The following is a 22,147-nucleotide window of genomic DNA, read 5'->3' as shown; positions in this document are numbered from 1 at the left end:
TTTTTACATCCATCATTGTATGATAAATAGAAAATAAAATGTTTATTCTATGGTCAAATATAGTATGATGATAAAGAAAAAGAGGAGGGAAACATGTCATCTTGGCGACGGTGATAAATCTATTTTAATGTACTTGTGACCTTTGATGTCAACATCCGTTTTAAGGATAGTAAAGCTAAATAAGTAAGTACTACATGTAATATGTGCCAATTACTTTAACTAAGGATATATCACTTGATGTAGTAAAGTGTAATAGGTTCTTGTAAAAAAGCAATATTTATATAAACGTTTTATGTCCATTTTATTTAAAACAAATACAAACAATGATCGTATTGAAGTTTATATGTCTTGTTTATTTACCATTTGTAACATTCGGGAATACATTAGATTTTACCCAAAGTCGTAAGTAACACATCACTATATTTTTAAAAACAGGGTTATTAATTTTATAATTTTTTAACGATTGAAATTATGCATGATTCAATACGTAGTACATACACAAGATGATGCACCGTTTTAAGACTTACTATTCATGTTAATAAACTTATAAATTAGTGTGTCATGTACATCATTCTTTTGTGATATCAATTCTTTGATACTGCAAAGTAAACTAAAACTGTACGTGCGGGTTAAAAGTAACTTTTAAAAGAATACCAGAACTCCAAGGAAAATTTAAATAGGAAAGACTCTTATGTAATGACAAAATCAAAATTTCAAACACATCAAACGAATTGTAAACAACAGCTTTGTTATTAATACATAACAAAACGCTTAATATCATCTTTTTGACTTCTACGTCTTCAAAAGGCAGTTTCAATAATATTTGTGAAAAATTTTGGGAAAGAAATAAGCTATTTTCATAAAAAAAAACAAGCTAGGGGCAGCTGAGGCACGCCTCAAGGTTTGGATTCCTCACGGTATTGAAGACCCAATGGTGGCCTTCGGCTGTTTTGTGCTCTTTGGTCGGGTGTTTGTCTTTTTAACACATTCCCCATTTCCTTTCTCAGTTTTATTAGTCTTACATTAAGCACATGCGTATAGTCTATTGCAGATTAAGAAATACATATCATGTATAATGATATATTGTTAGAAGTGGTAGTGCCTTATACTATTTATATGTGTCAAAGGGATCAGATTTTGTGCAAATCAAAATTTAACAAAAAATAACAAATGCTTTTATTCAATCATTGGAGTACATCGATTCAATATGTTATCCTAAAAAATGAAGAAAAAAAAGATTAATCTCATGTTACTGTCTATTTGGACCAAAATTGTAATACCTCCTTTATTCGCGTTTTTGTCTTCATTCATTGTCTTTCGTTGTGTATTTCTAGTATCTTTCTTTGTAAAATTAAGTTCTCATTTAGGTACAATTATCTTATGTGAAGATGAGAAAAGAAACATATCTTGCGCCTATGGAAACCTTTCTATTGAAAAGGTGATCTTTCCACAACAAGGCTCACGATGCAATACTTTACGGTACTGTGACGACAAGGCGACACACATACAGTCACAATGTAATGGACAGAAATGGTGTGAAGTGTATACAAACGCCTTCATACATGGTCGTTGTACAAAAGTTCCAAGGCATATTGTTTTGAATTATGCTTGCTCTCATAGAGATGGTAAGTGTAATAGAAAGTCAAAAATATTATGAACTATAGAAGTCAAATCAATAATTGATTGGATGATCTCAAAGCATCTTGCATCTTCATCGGTTCAAGCTTTGAATTATCATTAATAAAAATAAGACTCTCTCAAATAAAAAAAAGTTTGAATCAAAAATAACATTAAAGCGGTTAGCCAAAACCCAAAAAGTAAGTGTGGAATATTTAAAAAATATTGATCGAATTATCGAGGTATCTTTGAATTATTTCAATAATGCTCTTACATTGGTTGGTGTTGATTATTCAAGAAAAAAGTTAACACTAACTGTCAGTGTGTGGATTCAACTTTCCGTGACCTTAATCTGTATGTTTTTCACTTCGACATGATCCACGAATATTTACGAAACATCCGTATAACTCAGAATGTCAGACAAGGAGCAAAATAATGAGCATAACCAATACTACTCAATTAGCTATTGACAAATGTTTAATAATTGAAACGAAATTATTAACAGTCAGATTAATGTACAAAACAGAAAACGAAAAAACCAATACGATACACAGAAATAAACTCCACCCGATGATTGCAGGTGCCTGGCTTTGGACAGGCACATTCAGAATGTATTTATGTGTGTCACAAAGTTTTGAATCATTTTAATTAAAAGTAATGCTCTTCAGCCAATTTTATTTAAATTACTATATAGTGTCCTCATGCCAATTACTACGATAACAGACACTTACAGACAACCTCTAGAGTCAACGAAGAAACAATTGAATACTTCCTTACTCAAACTAGAATCGTATAAATCAAAAGTGAATACGAAGAAAAGAAACAATCGTAAACAAAATGTAATGACTGATAATTATTTTAATATCTTATTTCTAAAAAAAAAATACCAGTTATACCTTGTCATTTACTAGTACATCCATATATTTCAGTCTGGAATAGACTTATACAAAGCAACCAAGGACGTGTGGTATGTGGTTCTTTAAAAGACGCACAGTGCAATTTGCATCATACTGACGTCATAAGTTCTTCTAAAGCTAACTATCATTACGACTATCATGATTCCTGTGAAAAAAAGAAAGAAAATATTCAAGAATGCTTAACAAATGGAATTATATCTGCGTGTGATAAGAAGTATAAGTGCGACGAGACGAAAATAAGAAACACATACTGTTTCTTTAAACCGTTTAGAATAGAGATAACCTACAGCTGTGATCAAGGTAAAAAAATACAGTATGATTTCATTAAACTCAATTCTTGACTCCTATCAGAAAGAAAATCTAAAATTTTTGCTTGGTGAACATGATAAAAATAATTTCACACATTGTACCACATTCAAGTCGTGTTTGATTCTGATACATTTTTCCCATATGAACTTAATGTATCAAAATTGTGAATATTTCTAAACTGAACATTTTGCATATTTCAGGCCCAACAAGGTCTAACACGAAATCTGTTTCGAGAGATTCAATAATTAAACCATCGATAAATCGGACTTCTACTAAACACCGATACGATGAAGGTACAGGGAATGTTCTACATGGTACGTGCTTGATCTTCAAGTTTCAAGGTAGTATGTTTCAACACGAACATTTTAACCTATATATATACGAAAACTGTTTCCAGTGCCAAGTAGTCTTTGGAGATGCCTAGTACAGACGATGTTGCAACGGTGTTACAGAAGCATGACTTCATGTCCGAATGAGGGAAATAAAAATCATTACTACCAAAAAATTTAAAATCTAACATGGTGTTGATAAATTTCAAACGATTTGTATGTTTACAAAGTACATATGCTACAATCTCTATTGTCAAACATATCCATCCCTACCGAAATGTGTTAATTTTTCTCAAAAGAGTCTTTATAATCACATATTGCATAAATATGCGTAATTTTACCTAACATAAATTCGTCTGTAAAGTATAGTGAATATTCGTACAATAAATTTGATATGTTTTACTATTCATTGCAGATACTAAATATTATATGCAGGTTAAGTTAGACAATGATTTGAGAGTTTTGATATATGATGAAAGGGAAAACAAAAGTGTTGTCCTGTGTCCGAATATGTGGACTGACACGCACGCAACTATTGTTTGCCGACAGTTTAATTTGTCAAACATTGGATTTGCGATTACAGTGACGAGAAGAGAGAACTATAAACAACTACACGTTCATGTCAATTGTTCTGGTAATGAATCAACATTGCTTCTGTGTCGATTTGACAGATTATCTCAGGGGTTTTGTGAAAACGGTGACGCTGCTATTCGCTGTACAAGTAAGGAGATATATGCTTAAAACTAAATCTATCAATTGCAGAAGTTAACGTCAAGTTATATTTTATTAGATTTGATAAATATTACAAATGATACTGGAACTTTCACTAATTGTCTTGAACCAAGTCATGAAGAGTATAATATGCAAAAGATTGTGACTTTGTGCATGTAGTATGTTATAATTTAGTTGTGCTTGATTCACAAAATAAAAATAGCTTTGAGCAGAACACTAGTAAGTTCGTTTTCTTTTTGATTTTATCACAGTTTTTTAGTTTTTGTATCGCTTAATTGTTTTTTGTTAGTGTAATATTTTATGATATTATATTATTATATGCATTTCGTTAGTTAAAGAAACCCGAAACTTCTTGTGCTGACATGAATTGGCATTGATATGGTTATATTTATAAATTTACTGTTTACAAATTTTTGAATTTTTTGAAACACTAAGGCTTTTCTACCTCAGGCATAGATTGCCTTGACTGTTTTTGGCGAAACTTTTAGGAATTGTGTCCTCAATGCTCTTCAACTTTGTACTTTATTTGGCCTTTTTAACTTTTTTGGATTCTAGCATCACTGATAAGTTTTTTGTAGACGAAACCCGCATCTGGCGTATATACTTAATTTAGTCCTAGTATCTATGATGAGTTTATTTCTAACAATATCTCCATTCCAGATAGAGTTCAATGTGGCAATGTTCTGTGATACACGCTTAACTGCACTGTAATAGTTATTAAAGGTACCAGGATTATAAGTTAGTACGCCAGACGCGCGTTTGGTCTACATAAGGCTAGTCAGTGACGCTCATATCAAAATATTTATAAAGCCAAACAAGTCTTCTTTTTTATAAGTACAAAGTTAAAAATTCATGATTATAGAAAAACACCTAAAAAACTGTTAGTTTGAGAAATTAAATTGAATAAAAGACATAAAAAGATAGGCTGATTCAAAATGACTAAAATTTGGTTAAAAATGGATTAAAGGTCTTTATTTGTGCATTGCTGATTATAAAAAAAATGTATGAATGAAATGCTCAATATTATTTTTTAATACACACAAAAACCTAATAAAATACGAATGATCGCGGTCCTAAACAAAATGATGTCATTCTACTTTAAACAGAAAAATACACTTACAAATAGATTCCAACAAACTTAGGAAAGATATGTCTCTTTGATATTGTCTAAAATTATTCTAAATCTGTATTACAGCATTAAACACAAACCCTGTTTCATCAACTGAAGTAATTGTACCACCAGCTATTTCTTCAAACATGACAGGTAATATTTGTTAGTTTTATCTTGAGAGAAAGTTTAATACTCAAGTTAAATTTGACTGATGGAATACCTTGGTAATTTGCGAAGTGTACTGTGTGCTAGTTTTAGTACCAGGTTCAATCCACCATTTTATACATACGAAAATGACTTTACGAAAGTAATTAATTTGACAGTTTTTATCGATTCAATTGAGGTGTTTGAGCTTTTTATTTTGTTATTTGCTTGGGGAATTACCCTACAAACTAGTCTAAAACATTAACTAAATTTTATCATCGGTATAAAGACATCATTCGTAAATATAGCTCAACATGCAGACTTCTTATACGTTCAGGTATTTCACATCCACTTTTTTATGGAAATATTCTTTATAAAGCACAAAGGTCTCAGTATTCACCTCAGAAACTTACAAAACCTTTGAATAGACTTTTTAAGAAGGGATATAATTACGATACTGTTGTCAAGTCATTAAAGATTGCATATTTTGGCGTTTATATTGAGTCACTGATAAGGTCTTTGCGTTGGAACTAAACACATTTATTCTAAAAACAGTTGTTGGCATGACACGGGTTATGTTCTTCTCATATATGTTATGATGGTATGATACTAAACGCCTAACGGGAAGGATTGTGCCTTGATGTTCATATGATGAAATCATAATCTTTCAGTCAGTTTAATTGAAGTCTGGAGCTGGCATGTCAGTTAACTGCTAGTGGTCTGTTGTTATTTATGTATTATTGTCATTTTGTTTATTTTCTTTGGTTACATCTTCTGACATCAGACTCGGACTTCTCTTGAACTGAATTTTAATGTGCGTATTGTTATGCGTTTACTTTTCTACATTGATTAGAGGTATAGGGGGAGGGTTGAGATCTCACAAACATGTTTAACCCCGCCGCATTTTTGCGCCTGTCCCAAGTCAGGAGCCTCTGGCCTTTGTTAGTCTTGTATTATTTTAATTTGAGTTTCTTTCGTACAATTTGGAAATTAGTATGGCGTTCATTATCACTGAACTAGTATATCTTTGTTAAGGGGCCAGCTGAAGGACGCCTCCGGGTGCGGGAATTTCTCGCTACATTGAAGACCTGTTGGTGACCTTCTGCTGTTGTTTTTTCTTTGGTCGGGCTGTTGTCTCTTTGACACATTCCCCATTTCCATTTTCAATGTTATTGTCCAAAAGATGACCTTTTGTTTTTCTTCAACTGGTTGCCTGATTTATTCTGATATTGAAATAACTTTCATTCCAAGATAAATTATAACCAAGACGGACTGAAAACGTTATTTGATCTAACAAATTCTAGGGAAATGTCAAATTCTCATTAATTGAATCCAAATTGTATAACTCTCTTAATCTTTTCAGGAACAGAAATTGGTGTTATTTCGTCAATAGTAGTCATTGCCACTACATTGTTTGTTATCTTCATCATATACAGGTATTTGATTAGCTCAGTTTGAGATTACAGGTTATTGAAACGAAAGCATACATATTTTCGTTGCATAAAATTTGATATAAATAGCTAGTGATTTCTACAAAAAATATCTTCACAGTTAAAGAAGTGTAAGGAAAATAACACAGCAAGTTATGTTATACAATTACTTTATTTTTGTTTTGTTTTGTATGGTATATAGTTATGTTGTTTTGTAGACAAACATAGAGAAAAAGAGAAAAAAAAAACTAATTCTATTGAGGGCGTGCATATCAGTTGATTTTTGAATTTAACTTTGTAACATAATTATCGCATCATTTACAACCACTAGGTCGATGCCTCTGCTGGTGGACTATTAGTCCCCGAGGGTATCACCAGCCCAGTAGCCAGTACTTCGGTACTGGCATGAAAATACGGATTTTTTTGTGTTATTAAAATTTGCTGTTACAAAATATTATAAATTATTATAAATTAAGGAATGTATCTCCCTCATGCAAAGCTCTGATTCCTTTCACGAATTTGGCTATACTTTTTGGACCTTTTGGATTATAGCTCTTCATCATTTATATAAGCTTTGGATTTCAAATATTTTGGCCACGAGCATCACTGAAGAGACAGGTATTGTCGAAATGCGCATCTGGTGCAACAAAATTGATTGGTACCGTTGATTTTATTACTACCACTGGGTCGATGCCTCTGTTGGTGGACTATTAGTCCCCAAGGGTATCACCAGCCCAGTAGCCAGTACTTCGGTACTGGCATGAAAATACGGATTTTTTGTGTTATCAAAATTTGCTGTTACAAAATATTATAAATTATCATAAATTAAGGAATGTATCTCCCTCATGCAAAGCTCTGATTCCTTTCACGAATTTGGCTATACTTTTTGGACCTTTTGGATTATAGCTCTTCATCATTTATATAAGCTTTGGATTTCAAATATTTTGGCCACGAGCATCAGTGAAGAGACATGTATTGTCAAAATGCGCATCTGGTGCAACAAAATTGATTGGTACTGTTGATTTCATTACTACCACTGGGTCGATGCCTCTGCTGGTGGACTATTAGTCCCCGAGGGTATCACCAGCCCAGTAGCCAGTACTTCGGTACTGGCATGAAAATACGGATTTTTTTGTGTTATTTAAATTTGCTGTTACACAATATTATAAATTATTATAAATTAAGGAATGTATCTCCCTCATGCAAAGCTCTGATTCCTTTCACGAATTTGGCTATACTTTTTGGACCTTTTGGATTATAGCTCTTCATCATTTATATAAGCTTTGGATTTCAAATATTTTGGCCACGAGCATCACTGAAGAGACATGTATTGTCGGAATGCGCATCTGGTGCAACACAATTGATTGGTACCGTTGATTTTATCATAGGACACTTATCCTTTTAATTCATTATGAATTTTATAACAACTAAATACTAAAGTCAATTGTATTTTCAATATTTTACCAACTATGCATGTTCATTTTTAATTTTTTTAATTTTTTTATATATATTTTTATATCTTTGTGTTACTGGTATAGCTGTGAAACAACATTCTTATACATATATGTACTTTTGAAAGTATTTAAATATGATTCCTACTAAATAAAGCTAGCTAATGTAGCTAAAGCTATACTCCACCCCCGCAAACAAGAGATCGAAGACGCTTTACTTCGTGAAATCATCTATTTTAGTTTTGTTTTAAGTATAAGTGTTATTCTGAGTCATTCATCAAGATTTATTGCAGTCGGAAGAAAATCAAGGAAATGGGTTTAAGTACTGATTCAAAGTGTTAAATAGATAAAGTACTTACATCTCTTAATTATAAACAAGATCTGACTCAGAAAATGTTAAAAAAAGTTATGTTTGACATCAGTCATAGAGATACTAGTATTCTAGAAATAAAAATATGCAGAGTTGGTTTAATCGTCAAAGCTTGATGGTGATGATAAGGGTATTATACACGAGGTATGACACGTATCAACATGACGTTGTTTGCACCAATTTTGATTTTTTATGTCATTTGTGCTTAAAGGCGTTAATTGAACAATCCAAAAGTTTCAAGCGAGTAGTAAGATATATGCATCTATCTTACTTATCTAAAAAAAATGACCCATGAAAGTTTGATAAAGAAAAACCATGCCAGGAAAATTGCTGGTTACAGGGCTTGTACAGTCAAGTATTTGCAGTGTGTCAATATCTCAAACACAGCAAACGAATGAATAACAGCTGTCATATTCCTGAAATGATACAAGCATTTTCTTATGGTGGATTGTTTTAGGTTTTATACCCCTAACATTTGTTTGACAGTCAGATAAAATTCCAATATATTGACAACAATACGCGAACAAAACAAACAGACATAATAGGTAAAAACGAAAGACGTCTGACGAAACACATTATAATCCTGATATATTTGATGTGATTTGTTTTATTCCATTTCACATGGTTTTTTTTGTTACATTGACCTTTCAAAGTGATTTTCTTACACATATTTTCATGAAATATTGACATCTGAATTATAAGAAAACAATCTTCTATGTACGCAAATCGCTATGTTCCATTTGGCATTCATTCAATATATTGAGTAGTCTTATCTTGTTCTAAGTTAGTAATTTGAAAAGTTTCCATTTGTTCTTATGAATTGTGTAGTCTACCGTTTGATTTTATCAGGTGTTATGAACTTCCCCCTTTTTTCAATTTACCTTTGAGTTTTGTATTTCAATTACCTTTTTTTACAATAAGCTAATTCATGTGATAGTTTTAGCCAGGTAATCTTATAACTTTATATTCGTTATTTAATTTAAATTTGGATTTTTATAGGAAAAATAAAAAGTGGAAACATAATTCTGAATCGAACATATCAGAACCAATGAATTACCAGAATTTACACAGAAACGATGGTTTAAATGAAACGTCTAATTTGTATGTTGATGCAAATGCTACAAACGGTCCATATTCTCGTCTTGCTGCAAGTGTAGAAACGGACAATACGTCATATTCAATAAATGATCCTCAAAGGGGAAATATATTTGTAGACCATTTGCATGGATTGGAAGGAAATATGGAGAACAATTATTTTTCTTATTGAACCAAGTGAATCAGAAGCAACCATAGACCATAGTTATTCAGACATAGATAATCTTGTTGCATCTTCGTCAAGTAGATTGCAACAAAATTCACTCGACCAAAATAATTATTTTGTTCTAGACCCGAATGAAACAAGACGTCCAAACAATGTAGATAACTATTCGGAAATAAAATATTCTTCACTAACAACCGTAAAAGAAAAGAATGAAGCCTCGATATCAATAACAATCGATAACAATTATGACCATTATGCTATTTCAAAAGAAGATGTGTATGATGAAACTAATAATCGACGTCACGTTAACCATGATGACGTTAATATCTACGATCGGTCTCTTGGTGACGCCTATGACAGTATGACATGTTTGAGAAATAAAACTCTAGACATTACATACGATCATTTACAACAATCGAACAATGATCATAGACTAAAAAATTGATTCACGACAACTTTTTTAGGGGTTTTGGGTATGATTTTTATATATCTTTTGAAAAGTGTTCTATGGAAATTTTGGGTCCTTAATGCTTTTCAAATATGTACGTGTTTGGCTTTCTAAATATGTTGATCTGATCGTCACTAATGAGTCTTGTGTAGACTAAACGCGCGTCTGGTGTATTGAATTACAAGCCTGGTATCTTTGAAAACTTTTATGCTTTTTGGTCGGGTTTTTGGCACATTCCTCATTTTCATTATCAATTTTAGTATATAAATAACACTTGCTGAGAAGGCGATAGAGCATATTTTTTCTCTCTCTCAGAAACATTGTCAACCGAGGCGAAATCGTGGTTGGCAATGTTTTGCGCGAGTAGTAACAATCTGCAATAATACTCTCTCAACGATGTTATCTAATTTGTTATACTGAATGCTATGTCATTATTGCATTTGAAATTGAAAATTGAAAATTTACTATGACAACATGTACCCAACAACGTTAACTTATAATGATGAAAAAACAGAGTGAAGCAGGGTGTATTTTGTTTTATGTTGACAGTTTTTGAAAAATGTCTGAGGCCGAAACGTAGAACTTGAGCATTGTCTATAAAATTATTGATATCGTTCAAATTGTCGATTTTTTATCGGTCTAAACGAAACGGTAACATTAGGAAAATTGTCTCCTGATGAACCCTCGTATTAACCAATCAACATCTGGCTTTCAAACGTGAAAGTATGATAACTTAAACAGACAATGCATAAATATTTAAGTAAAAAGATTTGGTATGAGTGCCAATTAGAAAACTAAACATTACCTAAAGACCAAATCGCACATATATGATTATTGCAGGTCCCATTAACAATGAGTAAAACCTACTCTGAATAGTAACACACTAAAAGCATATGATGACTAAATATAAAACTACTAAAAGAATTACCATGTCTTATAAACGAGATATAATTATGTCAGTGAATATCAAACATAAAATGTTTTTCTTCTAATCGATTTGGCAAGGAGCAATATAGATATTCATCTTACCTCCTATGCATTTCTAGGAAAATGATTGGTTAAAAGCGTCCGCGTGGAGACCGTGTATATTTTATATTAAGTTAGTAGGGAGGCGGGTCTTATTTCACACACGGTCAGTAGAAGTGTTACGTCCCTTTAAATTCCATATTAGGTTAGAAGGGGGCGGGGATTATTCCATACACATTTAGTATTGGTGTTACGTCCCTTTATTAAAACAAAACGGTACTGAGAAAAAAAAACTTAGATGTTTCTACAGACGCAAAAATTGATCATTAAGATTTAAATAAATTCATGAAACACATTTAAACTTAAAAAGTTGTTATTGTTGGCATCTGTTTTTATAGGATCAATGAAAGTAGCTTCTTAATGCTAACAGTATTAAAGACTTGCTCATTTCGATAGGTCACTAGTCTAACTTTCACACGTTGAGATGGTGGGTAAGATAAATGCGTTTCATAGTGTGCTAGTGACGTAATATGGTATATATGTGGTCAGTAAATTCCATTTGGAGATTCGAGCTTCGCTCTCACCCCATATAGAATTTACTGACCCAATATATATACCGTATTAGGTCACTAGCACACTATGTAACTAATAGTCTTTAGAAATTTTTACTCATTTACATTATACTTTATTATGGTAATTCATATGCATTTGTAACGTGTTCGAATATCATAAATAAAGCTTATAGTATTTATTGTTATATATCTCAATGAATATGGAAATAAGTAAATACAGATACAAGAAGGGGTGGATTATCTCATTCTTGAGACACTGATGGAATTTTAATCTCCAAACTAGGATCTATGACAAAAATGATATTTTTTGTTTGTTTTCGAAACATCAATTTTACATTTCTCTGATGTTAACGTTATTTTAACAATCAAATGTATCTCGCTTGTTCATAGTTGTTTTTTTTTGTCCTTTTTGGGGGTTTTGTCAGCTCTTTAATATCTGTATTAAATTTTCAGACTCAAAATATTTTAAAGGTCTCTAGTATCAATGGAGGGGCAAAATATTTCACATGCATATTAAAACTTATATATCGAAAAGAAACTGATAATGCCACTGTACAAATAAAAAATAAAAGACTAACAATAGACAAACACCGGTATACAAAACACAACATACAAAAAGTCAGGCAACAAGAAGTCCACCAAAACCAAGGGTTATTTCGAGTACTTTGGAAGAGTAAGCATTTCCTGATAAACATGTGACCACTGTAAGTGCATAAACAAACCCAGTGACAAGCATTATTCGGTAATTCACGTTCATTGACATTTGGGAAAAAGATATCCAATAACAACCAATTTGTTATGGGGTCCAAACAATTTTATAAGAAAACAATTGACAATAAGGTTTAATCTCCTTTTAGGCAAAATTTACCTCAGATGATATTGGCTCTTATTGTGTATCCTTTCTGGTCATAAAGCGCCTCAGCTGTTACGGTTCTTATAAATCTATTGCAAAGAAATATTTGGTATATTGAGCGTCCCTGATGAATCGATGTAAATATAGAAAAACGCTTCCGATGTATGAAATCAATAAAGTGTTGGTGTTTGTTTAAATCTTGAATTAACAGCTTCGATGTAAGCAACGACCTCCCTAACAAGAAATCATGATAGCAAATGTGAGATTATGAATATCGCATCAGCTTAGAGATTAATCAATATTCATGCCGAACTGGAATATTGCTGTATAGGAATTGAAAGCTCAATATAAAGACGCTGAAATTGTCTTTTTTGTTTTCATGTTTTTGTTTTCAACCGTCCCTCATTGTTAATTTCTAGATTTTAGTCAAAATATGATACAGAGTTGATTGTATCTGTTGTGTACTTCAGTCCAAAAACGATGGACTAGATGCTTCCATCATGGCTATCAAACCTTGAATAATTCAGTGACGAAGTAGTGGAAGATATATTTAGGTGTGATGTTTCTAGATTTGGTGGTGTCGATTGAGTTAACAATTTGTCAAGTATTGTTATTAACTCAATTTAAAAATAACTGCTTATGGTAAGTCAAATATATTTGGTATGACTTATTTCATATTTAACTTCCTTGAAATCATTAATATACGGGATTCTACTAACATGAGTGGGACGACGACGGGTGCAACATGGGGCGCAATATCTGCTTACATCGGGAACATATGAGATCACCACCAGTGTTTTTGTGGTGTTCGTATTGCTTTGTTATAATTTTCTATGTTGTGTTGTGTGTACTATTGTTTGTCTGTTTGTATTTTTCTTTTTTTTAGCTATGACCTGCTCAGTTTATTTCCGACTAATGAGTTTGAATGTCCCCCCTGATATCTTTCGCCTCTCTTTTTATTCAATGCCATTTTAATTCAACATTTGCATTCAACCATAAAATTTACAAAAATGTCAGTCCTATAGATGATGTACAGTAGTTGTTGTTTGTTTATTTAATTTAAACTATAAATCTATAAAATCAAATAGCTTCAGGTCGTCATATGGAATTAAACTCTTATGAAACTTGAAAGCCACACCCACTAATAAGATATATACAATGTCTTTACTCTGACTGTTCCATTTGAACAAACAAATGAAAAGTCCAGCGCAATGTAGAACAAAACAGTTTCAGCATTCATATATCATTATCATGATCTTGACCTGCATGGATATGCATTTAACTTGCAACTAGACGATTAAACAAAACGGTTATTGATGACTGCATGAAAAACTTTAACCTCAGACAAAACATGAAATAAACTGTTCAGGAAAAACGAAGTCCATCTAGGAGTAAAATACGGGAAAATGAAAATAAATATTTGCAAAATTTTGCCCTGGATACTGTATTCCGTAACTTCTTGAATATATAGACGACCTGCTAAAAGAATATCACAGCATGAATCTGTCCATTTTGAAGGGGATACTCAAAGTCAGGTGACATATCAAACCGTTCCTTTTGTAATTAAGATTGATTAGCATAGCGGTCAAAATAGTCTGTTTTAATATGTCTCTAGTGTAATCTTCAGCTTCAGAAGAATGTCACGAACTTTGTATTTATAAAGGATATAAACAAGTATTTGATTTTGAAATATACTTAGACAGTCATTGTAATGTATCTATATTAACAAAATTGCGTAGCGGCGCACTTAGATTAAATGATGAAGTTGGTCGTTATCTAGATACTCGAAGAGAAAATAGATTTTGCATATGTTGCAGTATGAATGTTTTGGAGGACGAATATTATTTTGTTTTATCATGTCCAACGTATAAATCTCTGCGTATAGAATTTTATATTTATTCTACTGTCCTTCGCCAAATCGGCAAAAGTTAGATAATTTATTCTAAATCTCTGACTGTCACAGTAAAACTATGCAATTATTTAAATGCAGCTTGGAAAATTAGATCACATATATAATATTACTGTATACTCTGTAACTTCTGTTCACTGCTGCCCTTTGTTTGTCATATATTGTATACATTTGCGTTTGCCATAGCATGTATATACTTTTTGAAAATAAAGGATTCATTAATCTGATTACAGTAATAACGATGCAGATCTGATAAATCAATGAACTGACAATGCCCCCAGTTCATCAAATCTTGTATCTAATTAGTCGATAACGCAAAATCACGATCGATTGTAATTGCGAGATTCAGATACATGTACAAGGCATGACTTAACCCGGCCACTGTCTAAATTATTAATCTGTCTGTTTATAGAAATGTGGAGGAGTATTATCATTTCTAATGACAACTATATACCAGAGTCTAAAACGAAGTAAATGAATGCACTTATAGATCATCGGACGCGGGCCTTAAAAAATTAGCAAAGCCCTCACCTATAGTTACATTCCTTTATAACAGGACCCGACATGAAAAAATATGGTACAGTCGTTAGGCGAATATTTAATTTCTTCTAAAATACACCCTAATTAACGCATTCCTTTAAAAACAAAATTAAAATGGGTTTAAGTTGGATGATTGTACAAAAAAAATATGCATGCGTTATATTTTTTTAAAGTAATAAGCTATCTATGTCACGCTGGCAGGTCACACTATTATTTTAAGGAGATACATTATGTGTATCCTTTATATTTTTCAGATTTGAAGAATATATCCTGAAGAATTATATTGGCATGATACTTAACCAATCTAAAAAAAACAAAAATCGACAAACAAACACCCTCCCCCACAGAAAAAACATCGAAACAAATAAATTCAATTGTTTAATTTGTTCTCATGACCCCGAACTAAAATTAAGATAAATGCACAAGATCGTAATCTGCTCAAAACAGTGAAAACGAAAGTACAAATAAGCAGTCACTTAGGTCTTAAAGATCGCATACATACTAGTAAAAAATAAATCAAGAATGGCAACAACTATGTTGGATATAGAAAAAAGAAGATGTAATAATCATATGAATACCAACAAGACCCATTACCTAAGAATATCAGTGACGTTGACCTAGCAATCATAGGTCATCGTACATGCTGCCTAAAAACAATAAGTAAAAAACCATACCATATTATGTATTTAAGTACAGTTTTTCTTAAAGACCATGCAGTGGATGTTAAATGGGTTGTTTCAAAATCATTCCAAACAATTGGCATATTGTAATATATGATAAAAAACAACGTGTTTGCACCAAGAGGATTTTGTTTTGACCCATGCGTTTCGAAATTCTATAGCAAAAAGACTCAATGTTAACTCGCATTTGAGATTCAAAGTACCACCAACGAGATGCAATAATTAGAAAGGAAGTTATATGCTTTGGTAAACATATAAAAGAAGAAAGAATATAGTATGGCAAATCATTCAATTTAGGTTTATTACAAAAAAATGTATTATTTTAAAAGTGTAATAAGTGGAATATTTTAATCATTAACGTATTCTGTAGAATGCAATTACTTGGTAAAATAGATATATATAGAAAATCAAATGTTCTTTCAAAAAAGGACATATTCTTGATACAAATTCACGATAAGTTGCATTTGAAAATCCTGCCAAATTTCATTGAATTAAAAAAGAGGGACGAAAGATACCAGAGGAACAATATAAATTTGTTGAGATATTTTGATTATGTATAGAAATATTAGCAAATGCACTGAAATGGAATTTGTAGCTGAAGCCCTTTGAATAATAAGGAAATTGTAGGAAGAACTTTGACTGAAACACATACAATGACATAAGCATATGAAAATAGATATTTTACTGATCACTATTTGCATATCCATCAACTGTATTGATACAGTGAAATTTAAGTTAAACATTAAATTTAAAAATAGTGTACTTATAATAATTAAATATAAGCCGTCACACTTGGAAATGTATAAGGGTAGGAAATAGGCGAGCTTTACATATAAGAGAGTAACATATAAAAATACTTTTATTTCCTTTTCGAAATATTAGCTATGATGAAAACTAAATATATATACTTTTTAGGATATATTTTCATTTTTAAGTTTAACGTACGAGTACCACAGTTTCAAGCTGGTAGGCAATTTAAATAGTGAAAGTAAGCAGTTGAAAGGTCGAAATCAAAGTTGTGGTTAATGGAAATCTGGAAATTAGTTTACGCTCGATATACAGTTATATTTTTTTTATGTTCTGTTTGATTTCATTTCATAGATGAAAAAAACATAAGTCTTCTTTTCAATCTTAAGAGAAAGATTGTTAGCTTGCACAATCAGTAAATAAATTTGTTCTTCCTAGTGGCTTCCATTTTTCACTTTTGACATGCTTTTTTATTTGATAACTGTACACGATGAGCACTTGTTATTCCATATCAATTTTAAAAAACCAAATTAAAGAATGCATGTGTGCAAACTTTTCATAAAATCCAGTTATTGTCTGGAAAGATAATATAGTAATAACAAGCGACGCTTTTACAGTATTAAACTAAACTGACTGCTAATACATGTAACGATATTTGTTTTTACTAAGTGTCTCATAAGTCTACATAAGGCTGGATATTTTGTCATTTTATTTTGTGTTGTTTATGTAATTGTGTGTATATATATGTCTGATCAAATATGTTACACTATAATAAAATAAATCATTATTATTATCATCATAACTATAAAAAATCATTATTTAAATACAATATCATATTTTTATTAATTTTCGAAAAAGGAAAAAAACATAATTTGTTTTGTTCCTTCACATTGATATTTATTAATGAATATTTACTGTTTTCCAGTTTTCATGTTATTATATTTAGTATATCACTAATGTTAATGCATGTGTTGTTTATACTGGAAACAGTCTTGTTTGTCAATTATGGTTGCAATGACAAAATTGATGGTATAGGTATTATATCTAGTCATTCGTGTAACTCGGTGAATGTGATGAATATTTTCAACTCGACTCCTCGACGAAGACGCATTCATGGTCATCGTCATTATACATCACCTTGTATGCATGATGTATCTATTTATGACTTGCTGCCATTTATACAAAAACCGTTAGGAATTCATCACATTCGCACCAAACTTTATTACCCCTTTCAAAACTTCATTCTCTTTTCAGTTTATGTTTGGAATCCACTGTTATAGTGGATTAAAAGTCATTACATTAATTGCTTGATAAACGAATTAGGTATAGACAATTCACTTGGAAACCCAACATATACCCTCACGACACTTACCAAAGAGGAAATCCTGGATAATCATAGGTCTGTTCTTTGTTCCTTAGGTATTTCAACCAAAGATGAAGAACTGGATCTTCCATCACTGTATTGGATACCTAAACTACATAAGTGTCCTTACAAACAACGGTATATTGCTGAGTCTTCCAAGTGCTCCACGAAGCCCCTTTCTAAATTATTAATACCATTTTATCAGCAATCAAAGACGGGCTTCAAAGTTATTGTGAAACTGCCTAATCTAGAGGTGGCGTGAATCAGATGTGGATACTAAAAAAAATTCCAAAGATCTTTTAGAGTACATACAATCTAACTCTCTTTCATCTTGTAACAGTATTAAAACATTTGACTGTTCTACTCTTTACACAAGTATTCCACATTCCAAACTAAAAGACAAATTAAAAGAGTTGGTATTACTTTGCTTCATAAAAAAGAATGGCCAACGTAGATACAAGTATCTTGTCTTAGGAAGGGATAAATCATACTTTGTAAAGAACCATTCTGATTCAAACAAAAAATTCTCTGAAACCGATATTATCAAGATGCTTGATTTCTTGATTGACAACATATTTGTTACGTTCGGAGGACGTGTTTTTCAACAGACTGTCGGCATCCCAATGGGAACAAACTGTGCCCCTCTACTTGCTGACTTGTTTCTTTATTATTATGAGGCTGACTTCATGCAGGAACTTCTTAGGAAGAAAGATAAGAAGTTAGCAATATCCTTTAACTCTACTTTCCGCTATATAGATGACGTTCTTTCACTAAACAATTCAAAATTTGGTGACTATGTGGATCGCATATATCCCATCGAATTGAAGATAAAGGATAATACAGATACAGTTAAGTCGGCTTCATATCTTGACTTACATCTAGAAATTGACAATGAGGGTCGGTTGAAGACAAAACTTTACGACAAAAGAGATGATTTCAGCTTTCCAATTGTGAACTTTCCATTTCTAAGTAGCAACATTCCAGCAGCACCTGCATACGGGGTATATATCTCCCAATTGATCCGATATTCCCGTGCTTGCATTTCCTATCATGATTTTCTTGATAGAGGGTTACTGCTCACAAGGAAGCTATTAAACCAAGAGTTCCAAATGGTGAAGTTGAAATCATCCCTTCGTAAATTTTACGGACGCCATCACGAGTTGGTTGACCGTTATGGAATAACCGTTTCACAAATGATATCGGATATGTTCCTTACGTCGTAACTACAATCCCCTTCCCTTTCATGAATTTGACCTACCGAATTAGACTATTTACCGGATTTGTAATCACATAAGCAACACGACGGGTGCCGCATGTGGAGCAGGATCTGCTTACCTTTCCGGAGCACCTGAGATCACCCCTAGTTTTTGGTGGGGTTCGTGTTGTTTATTCTTTAGTTTTCTATGTTGTGTCATGTGTACTATTGTTTTTCTGTTTGTCTCTTTTTCATTTTTAGCCATGGCGTTGTCAGTTTGTTTTAGATTTACGAGTTTGACTGTCCCTTTGGTGTCTTTCGTCCCTCTTTTATAGACCCTCATTTAAACCAATACAAACGAAGTAAATAACAGCAATTATAGATCATCGTACGCGGGCCTTAAAAATTAGCAAACCCTCACCTGTAGTTACATTCCTTTATAGCAGGACCCGACATGATAAAAATGTGGTACAGTCGTTTTGCGAATATTTCATTTCATCCAAAGTTCACCCTAATTAATGCATTCCTTTAAAAACAAAATTAAAATGGTTTAAGTTGGACATATATTCTTTATAGTGATTGTACTGGAAAAAATGCATGCGTTATTTTTTTTTAAAGTAATAACCTATCTATGTCACGCTGGCAGGTCACACTTTTATTTTAAGGAGATACATTATGTTTATCCTTTATATTTTTCAGATTTGAAGAATATATTCTGAAGAATCATATTGGCATTATACTTAACCAATCCCCAAACAACTAGTCGACAAACAACCCCCTCCGAAAAACAGCGAAACGCCGAAACACATAAATTAAATTGTTTGTTCTCATGACCCCGAATTAAAGTTTAGATTAATGCACAAGATCGTAATCTGCTCAACACAGGGAAAACAAACGAAAGTATAAATAAGCAGTCACCTAGGTCTTAAAGATCGCATACGTACTGGTAAAAAATAAATCAAGAATGGCAATAACTATGTTGGATATAGAAAAAAGAAGATGTAATAATCATATGAATACCAACAAGACCATTACTTAGAGTATCAGTGACGTTGACATAGCAATCATAGGTCATCGTACATGCTGCCTAAAAAAAATAAATAAAAAACCATACCATATTATGTATTTAAGTACAGTTTTTCTTAAAGACCATGCAGTAGATGTTAAATGGGTTGTTTCAAAATCATTCCAAACAATTGGCATATTGTAATATATGATAAAAAAAACAACGTTTTTGCACCAAGAGGATTTTGTTTTGTCCCATGCGTTTCGAAATTCTATAGCAAAAAGACTCAATGTTAACTCGCATTTGAGATTCAAAGTACCACCAAAGAGATGCAATAATTAGAAAGGAAGTTATATGCTTTGGTAAATATATAAAAGAAGAAAGAATATAGTATGGCAAATCATTCAATTTAGGTTTATTACAAAAAATGTATTATTTTAAAAGTGTAATAAGTGGAATATTTTAATCATTAACGTATTCTGTAGAATGCAATTACTTGGTAAAATAGATATATATAGAAAATCAAATGTTCTTTCAAAAAAGGACATAGTCTTGATACAAATTCACGATAAGTTGCATTTGAAAATCCTGCCAAATTTCATTGAATTAAAAAAGAGGGACGAAAGATACCAGAGGAACAATATAAACTTGTTGATATATTTTGATTATGTATAGAAATATTAGCAAATGCACTGAAATGGAATTTTGATATATAAGGAAATTGTAGGAAAAACTTTGACTGAAACACATACAATGACATAAGCATATGAAAATAGATATTTTACTGATCACTGTTTGCATATCCATCAACTGTATTGATACAGTGAGATTTAAGTTAAACATTAAATTTTTAAAAAATAGTGTACTTATAATAATTACATATATAAGCCGTCACACTTGGAAATGTATAAGGGTAGGAAATAGGCGAGCTTTACATATAAGAGAGTAACAAATGAAAATACTTTTATTTCCTTACCTCCTGAGTGCACTTGTGCTAGTTCCCAGTTTACATATATTCCTGCTGGCCACGTTATTACCGGTGACTTCAACATTGTTAAAAACACTTCTCTACGAAATGTGTTCCGAAAGGTCCGAAATATCGTGAGCCTAAATCCATCAATTGTAAATACAACTTTAGAATTTTGATGGATTCAGTCGAGAATTATGCCAGGCAATGGGCTAAGCGCGAGAAGGAAGACGTAGACACTCTTTTTGAATGGATTAAGGCAGCGAGGTCGTTGATACAAATCAGAATTAAGAAACTGAATGGGTCTATCTATGCCCATGCTACGTCAATCTTTGAAGACCCAAATGTTGCAAAACACCTATCTCATCTCCATGACAAATATGTTGTTGTCTCCGCTGATAAAGCCCCAAACAACGTTGTTGAGTGTAAAACTCATTACATTTACTGCTTGATAAACGAATTAGGTATTGACAATTCCCTTGGAAACTCAACACATATCCTCACGTCACTTACCAAAAAGGAAATCCTGGATAATCATAGGTCTGTAATATGTTCCTTTCGAATTTCAACCAAAGATGAAGAACTGGATCTTCAATCACTGTATTGGATACCTAAACTACATAAATGTCCTTACAAACAACGGTGTATTGCTGGGTCTTCCAATTGCTCCACGAAATCTCTTTTTAGATTATTAACATCTATTTTATCAACAATCAAAGACGGGCTTCAAAGTTATTGTGAAACTGCCTATTCTAGAGTTGGCGTGAATCAGATGTGGATACTAAAAAAAATTCCAAAATTCTTTTAAAGTACATACAATCTAACTCTCTTTCATCTTGTAACAGTTTTAAAACATTTGACTTTTCTACTCTTTACACAAGTATTCCACATTCCAAACTAAAAGACAAATTGAAAGAGTTGGTATTGCTTTGCTTCATTAAAAAGACTGGCCAACGTAGATACAAGTATCTTCTTTTAGGTAGGGATAAATCCTACTTTGTAAAGGATCACTCTGATTCAAAAAAAATATTCTCTGAAACTGATATTATCAAGATGCTTGATTTTTTTATTGACAAAATATTTGTTATGTTCGGAGGACCGGTTTTTCAACAGACTGTCGGCATTCCAATGGGAACAAACTGTGCTCCTCCACTTGCCTACTTGTTTCTTTAATATCATGAGGAAGACTTCATGCAGAAACTTCTTAGAAAGAAAGACAAGAAGTAAGCA

At 32.1% G+C, this 22,147-nt stretch overlaps 1 protein-coding gene across 5 annotated transcripts; it reads left to right on the top strand.

The window, feature by feature from the left end:
• The first annotated feature begins 223 nt into the window (after window positions 1-223).
• LOC134725235 (uncharacterized) lies at window positions 224-9,892 on the top strand. Of its 5 annotated transcripts, none has more exons than XM_063588885.1 (8): window positions 229-402; window positions 1,368-1,625; window positions 2,547-2,834; window positions 3,044-3,184; window positions 3,588-3,893; window positions 5,100-5,168; window positions 6,523-6,595; window positions 9,410-9,892. In XM_063588885.1, exons 1-8 carry the CDS (start codon window positions 324-326, stop codon window positions 9,675-9,677), a joined length of 1,482 nt encoding a protein of 493 aa, XP_063444955.1. In that variant the 5' UTR covers window positions 229-323; the 3' UTR covers window positions 9,678-9,892. The 5 variants fall into 5 exon arrangements, with proteins under 5 accessions (XP_063444959.1, XP_063444955.1, XP_063444957.1 ...); XM_063588886.1 differs by having other exon boundaries at window positions 230-402; window positions 3,044-3,157; XM_063588889.1 differs by lacking the exon at window positions 2,547-2,834 and having other exon boundaries at window positions 224-402.
• Window positions 9,893-22,147: the final 12,255 nt, after the last annotated feature.

Source organism: Mytilus trossulus, chromosome 7 (assembly GCF_036588685.1).
Source record: "Mytilus trossulus isolate FHL-02 chromosome 7, PNRI_Mtr1.1.1.hap1, whole genome shotgun sequence".
In the NCBI taxonomy this organism is placed as follows: domain Eukaryota; kingdom Metazoa; phylum Mollusca; class Bivalvia; order Mytilida; family Mytilidae; genus Mytilus; species Mytilus trossulus.
Note: the sequence above shows the minus strand (reverse complement) of the source record. Positions and strands in the feature narration are given on the sequence as shown.